Below are 12,683 nucleotides of genomic sequence, written 5' to 3'. Positions count from 1 at the left end.
CTCAACAACCTCAAAGCAGTTCAAAGCCATGACATTAATCAGTTATCTCCACTACTTACGGACAGGAAAAATCAATTTACCTGAATGCCATCAAGCAACTTGCTCATGCACCAATAACTGTCAGCTTCTATGTTCTGCAGTACTTCTTCAGGCAGACTGGAAACATCAAAATTTTCCACTTCTTCTTCTTCTGTTTCAGGAAGAGAGAGAGAAAAAGACAAGTCAATGAAGTGCACAGAATAAATAAAGCAAAGATGAGGAAAATAACTGAAAACAAAGACAAGCACCACTTATCTTCTAGTCAGAAACTTCAACGAACATTTACTTAAGCAGGGACCAAATGAATCATTTATTGCTCAACTGTGTCGTCTAATGGCTTTAAATATTAATGAATACTTAATTTCCTGCAGACTGTGAAAATCTCAAATCATGCCTGGTTAACCAGAATTAATATATAATAAATTACTTCATTCTAGATATTTCACACCTGAAAGAGGATTATCAGAAGCCTTCATGTTATGCGTGAACAATCTCTGCAGAACATTTATGTCTGAACCACACACAATAAAACGTTTCAAGTTCTGACAGAAGAAAGCCCCAAAATACTCCTTTTAGAAAACCAGTAAAATGATTTAAAACCTGACTATAGCTTTTCAAGGAGGATTTGTTTGTTTGTTTTCGAGTAACCATGTGGAATCCGAAGGAAATCATACAAAAAGAAAAAGACTTATCTTTTTTAGCAGGGCTGTGCTCTACCCTTATATCCCCCGGCTTGTGCTGATAGCAGGGGTTGCCACGACCCACGTGCAAGACCTCACACTTGGCTTTGTTGAATCTCATATGGTTCACCTGGGCCCACTGTTCCAGCCCATCTAGGTCTCTCTGGATAACATCCCACCCCCCACAGCTTGGTGTCATCTGCAAATTTGCTGAGGATGCACTCGATTCCCCTGACAATGTCATAGATAAAAAATATTAAAGAGCACTGGTCCCAGTACTGACCCCTGAGGGATGCCAATTTCCATTATACTGGCTAAGAAGTATATTTATTGTATCCATTATATTAATCAGTATTTTTTGACTAAAATGTGGCGTATGCCCACACTGTGGAAGTCATCCAGATACTAAATCTAATAAGGAAGGCAAAGCGTCACAAAAGCCAGAAGCAAGCAAATGCTCAGTGATCTGCAATGGATGCTCCGCACTTTATTATGGAAGCTCAAAACTGACTCTAAATATTTAAGTGACCCACACTTCTGGTGAAATAAAAATAGGCCATCCATTTTCATGACAAGCTCCATTAAAGAATACTTGATTGACAGAATATGCAAAATACCATTTTACATATTTAGCACTGATTTATAAAGGTAGTAGTGCAAAATATTTCTTTTCCCATGTGGTTTTAAGGGGAAAAAAATGCATGTAAATTTACTGGCATAGGGAGGGGGCTTATTTGGATGAAGACAAGCACGCTAGAGGTATTAAAGAAAAAGAGTGGAAGGCACTGAAAAGACAAACAAACAATAGAAGAAGTAAAAATAACCATCTCAAAAGTAGATGCCACAAAGTATTATTTCAGTTTAAGAATTTTGTTTGAAAACAGAACTGCAAATTTTAGTTATAGATAACTTAAAATTTGCTTTCAGTGACTGAAATGTGAATGGACAGTAGTATAAAGATTAAGTAAGAAGAATATGGGGAAGAGCAGCAGACAAATGTGTACGTTCATAAATATCTTGGGGGAAGTAAACATTGCATAAAAAGTCCCAACTACAAAGTCTCACAGTAACATTTCTAATTTTCTTCGGGTTCCTGTGGAGATTTTTATCTTGTTATCTATGTAATTGTAGAAGACACTAAAATAGTTGCCTGAAGGAAAACTGCTGTAGCATGGAGTCGATGACATGCTGATGTGAATATGTGCACTGCTGTAAGTGTGGAATTAGCTATTCTTTACTGAATGCCACTGAGCGCTTCTGAAACTTCCCACAGTGTATTAAGAATAAGTTTTTCTAAATGGCTTTAACTAGATCCACTCCCAAAGGCAGTGGATAGATGGATAAAAAATAATTAAATTACAACTAGTTACACATTCACTTCTCCACTGACAGTTGAATATAAACACACTAAACAGACGATGACTTGTGTCCATTGAAAACAGGTTTTGAGATGAGGTTAAGCCTAGCCAGTAAATCTGGTAGAAGCTGTTCAAAATGATAACATGAAGTTCAAATCTGATCTCTCATTGTCTTTCAAGTGTATTTGACTTTTCTAAAAACTATTTGAATTTTACAGTGGGTAAATATATCTGCTGTTACAGACAGATGGAATCATACAATACACATTTCTACATTAATTAAAGAAATGGAAAATTTAAACTTCAGTGAGAATTCTATTTATGAAGACATTCTGTGCTGAAATAAATACTGAAAACTCAGAAGAGTTCACGACAATGGAAAGCAGAGGCTAAAATGGATGGTGGTATAAAAAAGATAAGAAAGTTCTAAAACCCAAAGCAAACCTGTTTGATGAATGATTGCTCCTTACACACATTCAATACACAAAATTATACATACGTAAATGTAAGAAGCATGGCTTCTCTGAACATCTTAAAACTGTTCTTTTTTATGAAGCATTAATTTGTGTAAATGTATTTCTCATCTAGTTTATAAGAACTGTCATATTCTCAAGTCCACAGTATACAGATGTTGCAGTCATTTGCAGGGAAATCACAGGCACTTGTCTGTGTAGCATTTGCAGTATTTTGTTGTATCTACTGTACATGTCGTAGCTTCAGATAGACTTTACCTAAAAGTTACCAGCAAAGAACACAAACTACAGAATCAGACACATACGACTGCATTCCAAGGTACATAGTAATATTTCCATATCTATACGATGTTACTTATTCCATCCCAAACTCAGTTTTCAAAGACTTACAGAACAGCTATTTAGTCATTGTCACATGGAAGCAGCATTTTTCCAAGGGGATCAGAACATAATAGAGCATTTAAATGTAAATTCTTTCAGTAACAATTACCTAATTAAATATTTACATAACCACATCAGTATCTCCCATTGAAAAGTTCCTAATTACGTATTTATCTGATAGAAATAGCTTTTGAGCTGTTAAGGATTAATTAACAAAGTAAAAACTTCCCTGTCTTTGTGATAGTGAAGTCACAAAGGTAAAATTAAAAAATAAAAAGAACCCAATCATTTCACCAGTCCAAGTTTAGGTAATGCTTACTGCATTTCACATATTCCCCTATTAGAAGCCATGTTCTCACACAGCCTGTATTGTGAACTTGTCTGTCTAAACTCTGCTAATAATCTTACACTTGTTTTCAGATCATCTGCATCCTAAAGATGTAATACAAAGCAGGATATATACCATTACATACATCAAAAGAAGAATAACATTTTTATCATTAATCATTTTACTTCATTAAGTCTCCATATTAGTTTGCTGTATATGACAGAACCATTATAATCTCCGCTGACCTGGATAACAAGGTAAATCACCTTCTCCAAAAACACTGTAGGCTTGATTACTTTGACCTAATTTTTATGCTCAAAGTTAATGCATGACCCTACAATTAGTTCTATTGCAAAAGAGTAAGTAACTCACATACTTACTCTCTAACTCCAGACTGCATAACAGTAACCAGCAAATCATCAAGAGACTTCCTTTAATGGGTCTGCATGCTTGCCAGTAAGATTTTCCACTCAAGCTTTTTGTAGACCAAATTTTAATGACAAAATATTTTTCACTCAATAAGTAGTCCATAGCTTGCCTTTAATTTTTATTCATAACTCATTGCACGTGTCTACACAGAAATACATTTGTTTTTGAGAGTGATAATTTATTTGAAACTTAGAGAAATTCTCAGCTTGCGTTGTAAATGAAACAAAATACATAGGCTCCTCAGAGGCACACAGCTGAGCAACAGCTCAATACATAAGAAGTATTTATTGATTCAACAACTCCAGCACAAAAATAGAGTACCAAAACAACCATATAAACCAGGTGGAACCAACAGGTCTTTGACCTGCAGAACTTACATAGAACAAAACACAGAACTGGCTGCCAAACTTTTACACATGTGAGAAATCTGGCCAGTAAATGCAAGTTACATTTAGCAAAAAAAAGCTTAAGCCACATCCCTGAGAATGACATCACGGTGAAACAGCAGTGTTCAAAGCTTTTAAGATGACAGCTCTTCTTAAAAAAAAAAATATTTTAGCGACAAAAAACACATCGTTCAGTGCATATTCTTCTCAAAGTAATCACTTCAATAGGTTTGTTGCTGTCAACGAAAACAGATTGCCAGAGGGAAGTGGTGCGTGTGATACCAAATTAGAGGACTAGTAAGTAATTAGCATCCAATATGCATGACGAGCACAGGATGCTGATGAGCATTTACACAGAATGTCTGATAAGGGAGTTTCCTGAGAAATTCAAAAGGTGCTTGGAGAATAGGAAATGAAAGATTAAAGGTTGAACTTGCCTCCCAAACCACATTTTTTAATTACCTAGCTTGTGCTTATCATTTAATTTTTTTAAGCAACAAGCCTACGTATATACATACACACAAATACACAGAGCGAAGAACAAGATCAGAAAGACATAACCACAGCCTGCCCAAAGAAGTCTAAAGCAAGGCCCAGGGACAGAGGATTTGGAGGATACACTAGAAAACGTGTTGAGTGTGGAAAAACGGAGTCTTTTTTTTTTTTTTTTAATACTAATGACAACTAAAGAGATGAATAAAATAGTCTTTAAATATGCATAATTTAAGTACTGAAAAAATAACTAAATTTTCCTAACTACTCAGTGACAGAGCAAAGTAACTGGTTTCAGTTGCAAGGAGCTATTTAGATCAGCAGATCTCAGCAGGAGACACAGGTGATGGAGGAGAGGAGATGACAGCAATGAACAGGCAGCGGGTTCTGGTGCCAGACTCCCTGCAGCACAAGACAGAAAAAAGCAGTATGTGGGACTCAGTGTGATGCCTGGCTTTGTGCTGGAAGGTCTTAAAATGACAGACAGCTCTGGTCCAAGATACAGCTGGTCCTAACTTGGGGTGTGACACTGCCCAGGATAACCTCTTCAAGTTCCTTTCAACTTCTATTGTCCTATGACATTTTAACTGTTGAAAGTATTATTTATGGAAAGAACAGGGGGCAGCGACTATGAAAAGAACTCAAAATTTTGCACAGCAACAGATCCTAACAAAAAAGATGACAAAAATCACTTAAAAATTTTAAGATCAATGACTGACGTATCAAGACACAGGAGTATCGGTGCAGATAGATAAATGATAGACCTTTTTTCTATTAAATATAATTCCTTATATAACACCTTATGGATACTGTAAAAAAACAGAAAATTCTAAATTTAACTCAGCACGTGAACAGTTTTTTTACATTCAGTATGACTGGTTATGTTCAGAGGCAGTAAGCACTGATTCTTTAAGCAGAAGAGATGCTTTTTAAAAATCTGTGACAACAGTAAGTAAAAAGCATTATATTTCATGGAATTCCACATATAGGTGTTTACAAAAATGTACGTTTCATGCACTTAAAAGCACTTCCAAAATTGGTAACACAAGAGCTGTTTTACACAGAGAAGCTCTGTCAGATGTAGTTGAACACCAGAAAATTTTTAAGGTATGAAATTACAGTGCATTTTAAAGACAGACTTTCTAACACTGCATTTTAATAAAGGAAGAGCCTTCAAAAAAGTTTATAAATGAATGTACAGATTTAAATAGGAATTATTTACCAGACAGAAAAAAAACTGTATTAGGCCAAAATGTATTTTATGATCTAAAACTTGTCTGTATAACTGCATATGGGAGGATGAATTTAACAAGTACATACAATTAAGACTTCTTCCCTGGAAATGACAGAGCACACCATCCTGCACTTAATTACTTCATAGAAAAGATGAGAAAAAGGAACAAGTTTGAATAATCCCATAAATACTAATGTATTTAATACATTATGTGGATAATATTAACCAGACTAACTTCAACTTGGATAAGCACTACAATGGTAAACATTATTCAAGAAATTTTATGTTAATATGAACACTTTCAAGCTTCACAGGTTTGGTTTTTTCACTGATGAAAGACAGAAAAATTTACTACTCTCAAGTAAAGCTCACCAACCATTTACAGGCAACAATAACAATACGCATAAATGCACACTCATGAAAAAAATGTTTTAACCCATTATTAGCATTCAACTGAACATCAAAATAAATTCTCAAATTAAAAGAAAAATGTATTGCAGGGAAAATAACTGCTTTTCAGTGACATTATACATACAAGCCTATGATTGCGGCAGTTTGCTGCAAATCCAAGCTCTACAGTAGTGGGCAACACGTTTATACAAAACAATGAAGTACATAATTCTTATGTCCTACATCATTACAGCAAAACATTTTACAAACTTACTGCCTTATTTAAAGCAGAAAACATGAGTAACATCCATTACTTGCACATTTTTTAAGCACAAATTGCCATATACTGAATTAAAAGAAGCATATTTGAGCAAATTGAACTCTGATTGCCAAGGGAACACTACTTCTTATCTTGCTTAATTGTTGAGTGCATTCCTTAACTATCTTAATTTACTGCAATTTATAATTTCCCAATGAAACCAATGGCAAAAACAAAGAAAGAAAGAAAGAAATCTGCACGCTTTTATCATGATATTCAAACAACTTTACACACTACATAGGTATTTAACATTAAAATAAGGAAATAATGATATAACAGAGTATATGCTTTCCACAGGAAAACAACTACACAAAAGTAAAGAATATAGTTTATTTCCTACGTAAACATAAGAAAGGCAAAGTACTTCAGTACAACTGTAATTTAAGGAAACTTTTCTCATAATTAACCAAAGATAGAACACACAAATCAGTTCACAAATGTCTTTAATGATAATAGTATTTATCATTATTTCTTATTACTTATTATTACTTATTTCTTTCTCCTTCTTTGGTTATTGGTCTTCTTAAGTACTTTTCACTTCTGTTTTACACCTCCATAGCTTACAGTAGAAATTCAAAATTTCATATTTTCTAAATTCAAAGCAAGTCAAAAATCCCCATGGTGGTGAAAAAAAATTCAATTTCTTTAAGAAGTTTTTTCTACTTCTCTATGTAAAGAGTTGTTGTATTTAAACTCCAATCAAAGTCCATTTAAGTTAGAAAGTTTCAGCATATAGAGTTCTGAAAACTGTACCTGAATTGAACATTTTAAAGCATTGATTAACCATATATACTGTTGAAAATGAGAGGGAAAACGAAGGTGCTTAAAGCTGTGTTTAAAGTATTGAATTATCTTAATTTGAAAACTTTCTCATAGGTCATAAGATGTTACTGATCTGTATCAACAGTATTTGAATGTTATGCTTCTGCAATTTGTACAGCATGTTATCATTGCTTAAGTAATTCATTCTCTTTTAGCTTTTCGTCCTGTGAGTTTCTTCATAATAAACACACAAAGTTGTGCAACTGGATGCCAAAAGCCATTAAAGTCATTTCCCAGTCTATTTGAAAGCATGATTGAGAAGATTTAGATCTGCAAGTATAAACAACTCTGTGCTTCTGCACTATAGAAAAATGATCATTAATTATAACTATACAGAGACCACGGGGAGAGTAAAATGAATGCACAAGCCAGAACGAAAATACACAGCTCTCTTTAGAATACATGCCTCTCCCATAGTTTTATTAATTGTAATTAACTTTCTCCTTCTTCACAATTTTTTCATTTTTACACCTGCAGAAATCCGTTGGCTTCTCTTCAATCTCATTTTACTGCTTCTATAATTATTGAAGTTTTTGTTTTTCATTTATTCTCATGATGCAACATCTCCAGTTTATAGTTTCAAATAGAATACAATAAAATACTTCTCAGTAAACTCTGACTTCCTCCCAGTATAAGTCTATTAGTTCTGAAATTACTTGCCAAAAAGAGACAGTAGAATCCAAAAAAGATATTTCTATCTTGTCAGAAATTTACTACTTTAAGGTAATATTATCATAGAATGGTTTAAGTTGGAAGAGACCTTGAAGATCACCTAGTTCTAACCCTCCTGCTATAGGCAGGGACACCCCCAGCTAGACCAGGTTGCTCACAGCCCCATCCAGCCTGGCCTTGAATGATTCCAGGGAGGGGGCATTCACAACCCCTCTGGGCAACCTGTTCCAGAGTCTCACCACCCTCACAGTAAAGAATTTCTTCCTAATATCTAATCTAAATCCACTCTCTTCGAGTGTAAAGCCATTTCCCCTCATCCTGTCGCTACCTGCCCTTATAAAAAGTCCCTCCCCAGCTTTCCTGTAGGCCGCCTTCAGGTACTGGAAGGCTGCTATAGGGTTCCCCCAGAGCCTTCTCGTCTCAGGGCTGAACAGCCCCAGCTCTCTCAGCTGGTCTTCATAATACTACCAATTTCATTAATTTTTTACAGTTCTAGGGTGTGCACTGAGCATCACAAAAGAAAGGTTCTTTTTTTAAACAGTTACATTAATAAACTTCAAAATACACAGACAGATGCAAAATGTTCAGAAAAATCAGTATTCACATCAAGTAATCGTATTCATACACAAAAGTGTATAAATGCAAGGGCTGCTCTGAAAGTAATACCTTTGATTTTATTACGTTGGCCCACAATGTCAGAGGCAGATGTTGGCGATACAGTAACAGAGGCTGAATCTTCCCGCAGGTATTCTATTATAATTTGCTTCTGCGCAACAGATGGCAGCAGAGGGGCAGTCTGACAAAATGGCATCTGACTTGGAACTCAGTGACATTCATCAAAGCTTGCTGAACGTTTATGGAGATCAAACAGAGGATGTGAGCACAGTGAGGCAGTGGGTGCTGCATTTCAGCAGTGGTGACAGCATTCCATATGGCCATATAGATTTGTATGAGTGCGGCATGCGGGCTCTCATTCACCACTGGTGAAAATGCACAGCTAATTGTGATGACTATATTGAAAAAGAGCGTTTTGAAGCTGAGAATTTACTGTATCAAATAGTGTTATTGTGCTCTTTGTGTCTGTTGCCGTTTCCATAGAAATAAATAGGAAGCAGTACTTTTGGAAGGACCTACATATATATATATATTTATATATACATATATATATATAAATATATATATAGAAAAAGGAATTTTCTTCCCCATGTATATATTGTATATGTGTGTATATATATATATATATATGTATACACATATATGTCATCATCATCAGCTTAACTCCTCTCCTCACATGTCCACGGGCTTCTCACTGGAGCCAAGAAGACAGAAAGGTGCAAATGTCACCTTGGTACCATGGCAGCACTTAGGAGGGACTGAAAAACGCCAAGTTTATGAGCCTACTCTAAAACTGTACCCTAAAACACAACGCTGTGTTCACATCGAGGACAGGCCTCTCTTGGCCAGGGGGCACAGCACCTGCTAGGACACGGCAACAACCTCTGGTAAGTGAGCATCCATTTACTGAGGAAGAGACAGGTGCACACATCCCTGTCTGAGGAACTCAGCCCCGGTAATGCTTTATAACATATCTTAAAAAAAAATTAATAATAATCCAGATACAATCTTAGCGATGCAAGCTAGTCGAACCTTAAGCTGTAAAAGCAACCCGAGTCAGTGGCTGAGGTAAGGAACAAAGTGGCAGAGATCAAGCAGTTGCAGATACATAAGCAAGATTCTCCTCTTGCCAATGTAAACAGTTACTGAAAATCTGTTTAATATCCCAACAGGTCACTTTAAACCATATGTATACAATATATACATGGGGAAGAAAATTCCTTTTTCCATGACTTTTTAGAGTACCTTAAAACCACAGAAGAGCTAGACATAAACAATTCAATAATACAAAACCAGACTGTTTTAACAGATGAATCTCAGAACTAGCTGAAAATCTCAAAAACTTAAAATCAATAAGTAGGCCAGTTACAACTCATTCTGATTCCTAGTGACAAAGTTTTGCAGCTGTTTTGATTTTCACCTGAAAATGTAAAATAATCATTAAAATAAGATGAACTACAGTGATCACTAACTGCAGCCCAGAAGAAAATCCAGACAAGTGTCTCAGGTATGAAGGCTTAAAGTAGAACACCAGCAAAGCTGTTGATCTGCATTTGAAGAAAATCAAAATTAAATATCACTTTAAATATTAAGTAAATAAATAACAAAGCAATTGTTATGACCTCATAAGCTGTATTGAAGAGATTGGAAACCCCTGATAGTAGTGAAATGATGTGAAATAAACATAGACAGCAGAGACAACTTCTGATGTAAAAAGTGATTCTGCTTATGAGACAACACGAACTGAAGACAAAATAGTATTACGGTACCTCAGAATTTTTATGATGTGTTTAATCACAGTATAAAATTAAATTAATGAAATACTTCCCTTGGTGAAATACAGAAGGCAGCATGCTTAGTTTTGGACGAAACATACAGTGAACTGAAAATCTACAGCCAGCAAAAAAAAAAAAGGAAACAATGCCAAGTGAGTTTTTGCAGGATGAATCTGTGTGGCCCCAGACCAACTGATTGATTAGGGATAGATAAGTTTACAGCCACAGAAGTTGCTTTCATCATCTATAAGCAAGTATTACCATAATATAGAAACATTGGTTTCAGTTGGTTAGAAACCTTGGATGAAATCCATTTGATGTTAGAAATTTCTTATTAATTTTGGGATTTGTTCAACATATCTCTTATAGTAAAAATAGTAGTATAGTAAAAAGTTCCTCTGATTCTGTTCCTAAGACTGGGTATATGAAGTTTTTCCAAAAGAAACGTTTAAGTAAAGAGTCCACACAGCTAGATACTAGGAGGTATAAGAAAATCTAATCCAGTTATTTTCGCCCTAGTTTCTATAAGAAATTTTTGTATTAGAACATGAGAGTATGTTTGGAAGACTAAGAAGGTAAAGGTAATCTTATGCCTACAGACATAAATGATTCAACAAAACTTGTATAAAATGTCAGCAATTTTTCAGCTACTATCTCATGCCAACAACGAAAAAGATCACAAATTTTCATTTAATTTTCTAATTAACAAGAAAAGCAGTTGTATGGCAGTGTCTTCAAGATGAATTCAACAAGGAATTCAAATAGTGGTACCGGGTAGTAATTACTACCAGTCAACAGAAACCATAAGTCTGATAAATCCTCCGTTTTGACACGTAGTTTAATCTTTGAGATGCTGTTTGCTTCTCCAGTAGTTGCCCTAACACCAAATATCACTGCTTTGAAATAATTTCTCAGATAGATTAAACGGACAGCTCTGGGGTTCAGAGCACACCTACACAGTAGATGTCTCTCTGACAAAGGAAGAACATTTTCTAAAATTACAAGTCTGAATGACTCAGATATTTTCTTCTTAATTACAAGGCCTCTCTTACTCAAAGTCCTACAAAAATAATGCTGACGTTTGCAAAAACAAACAAAAAGAAAGGGGCATTTTTTATCTCTTTTGCATTTAGAAACACTTTCTCCTCTCCTCCCAAGTTTCTTTTTAATATAATATAGTTTTCCTGTGAAGGAATACTCAAAACAAATCATTTATGTTTTTCAGTTTAAATACCTGAGCAGATTCTAATATACTTTTAGTACAAATCTACCACTTTCCATTTTGTCAAACTTTTCTGTTCTATTCCTCATATTATCATTATTAGCTACATGGAATACCTTTTCTTTGAAGACAATTTAAAAGCTTAAGAAAAGTCTAAAAGATTAAGATACCTTAAAAATTCACATGATTTTTTTTTTTAACCAAAATTCACAAGATGCTATGAGCAATGAATACCATTACTCAAAACATTAATTTTTTCCCAGGTAAAGAACTAAAAATAACAGGCAATTCAGTAGTTAGGATAATTTTAATGTCTTCTTTTTTTTCTGCTTTTGATAGCTGTTAACCACAGCCAGAGAACTCTAACTTTAATTAGGCTTATTCAACTTCAGATGGCTGGGCACCTTTTTAAAAGGTAGCTGAAGAAAATTTTTATTTAAAATGAGTTGACTTTTTCCCCAGCAGAGGAGAGTGAAGTTAAGGGAACATATCACTTCTCAGCTGTAACACTCTTATAGCTAAATGCTCAGCACTGTTACTAGTATACTTCCTTAATCACACTAAAGAAGACATTTTCTTACACTTCATTCACAATATTCAGCATTCATGAGAACTGTGTGGTTAAGCAAATGGATTTTCAAGAACTTGATTTTTGTTTTAATGAGGACTATGAAGTTGACTGGAGTTTTCTCCATTTGTTCACTATGAAGAGACATCAAACACTTGGCTTATAAATGGAAATAACACAAAACTACTATCAAAAAACTTAGATCACATGAGAAATGTTAGAAGTAATGGTAAAAATAATTCTATGTGTGGTAAGACAAGCAAAGAAGGAAGACAAACCTTATATTGCTTTCGAAAGCATAGATTGCTGTTCATTTTGCCCATAAATTCAGAGATTTAAAAGATCCAAACCCTCAAGCAGGAAGATCTTGGGGTACAATTGTGACTTCAGGATCTTAAACAGCAAGGTCATACGTAAATCTTACTCAAACAATTCAAGTAGTTTCAGAAGAGAAACCTCTGTCTGTTCAAAGATACAGACTTTCAGGGGAACTAGGACAA

The 12,683-nt window shown here is 34.9% G+C and overlaps 1 protein-coding gene across 1 annotated transcript in view; it reads right to left on the bottom strand.

Annotated features, from left to right (window-relative positions):
• The window catches only part of TBC1D22A (TBC1 domain family member 22A), a 159,572-nt gene that overhangs the window by 99,948 nt on the left and 46,941 nt on the right, over window positions 1–12,683 (bottom strand). Inside the window, exon 9 of the mRNA XM_021384663.1 lies at window positions 81–190. Within this exon, the coding sequence (XP_021240338.1) occupies window positions 81–190 (110 nt within the window). The remainder of the gene's footprint in view (window positions 1–80; window positions 191–12,683) is intronic.

Source organism: Numida meleagris, chromosome 1 (assembly GCF_002078875.1).
Source record: "Numida meleagris isolate 19003 breed g44 Domestic line chromosome 1, NumMel1.0, whole genome shotgun sequence".
In the NCBI taxonomy this organism is placed as follows: Eukaryota; Metazoa; Chordata; class Aves; order Galliformes; family Numididae; genus Numida; species Numida meleagris.
Note: the sequence above shows the minus strand (reverse complement) of the source record. Positions and strands in the feature narration are given on the sequence as shown.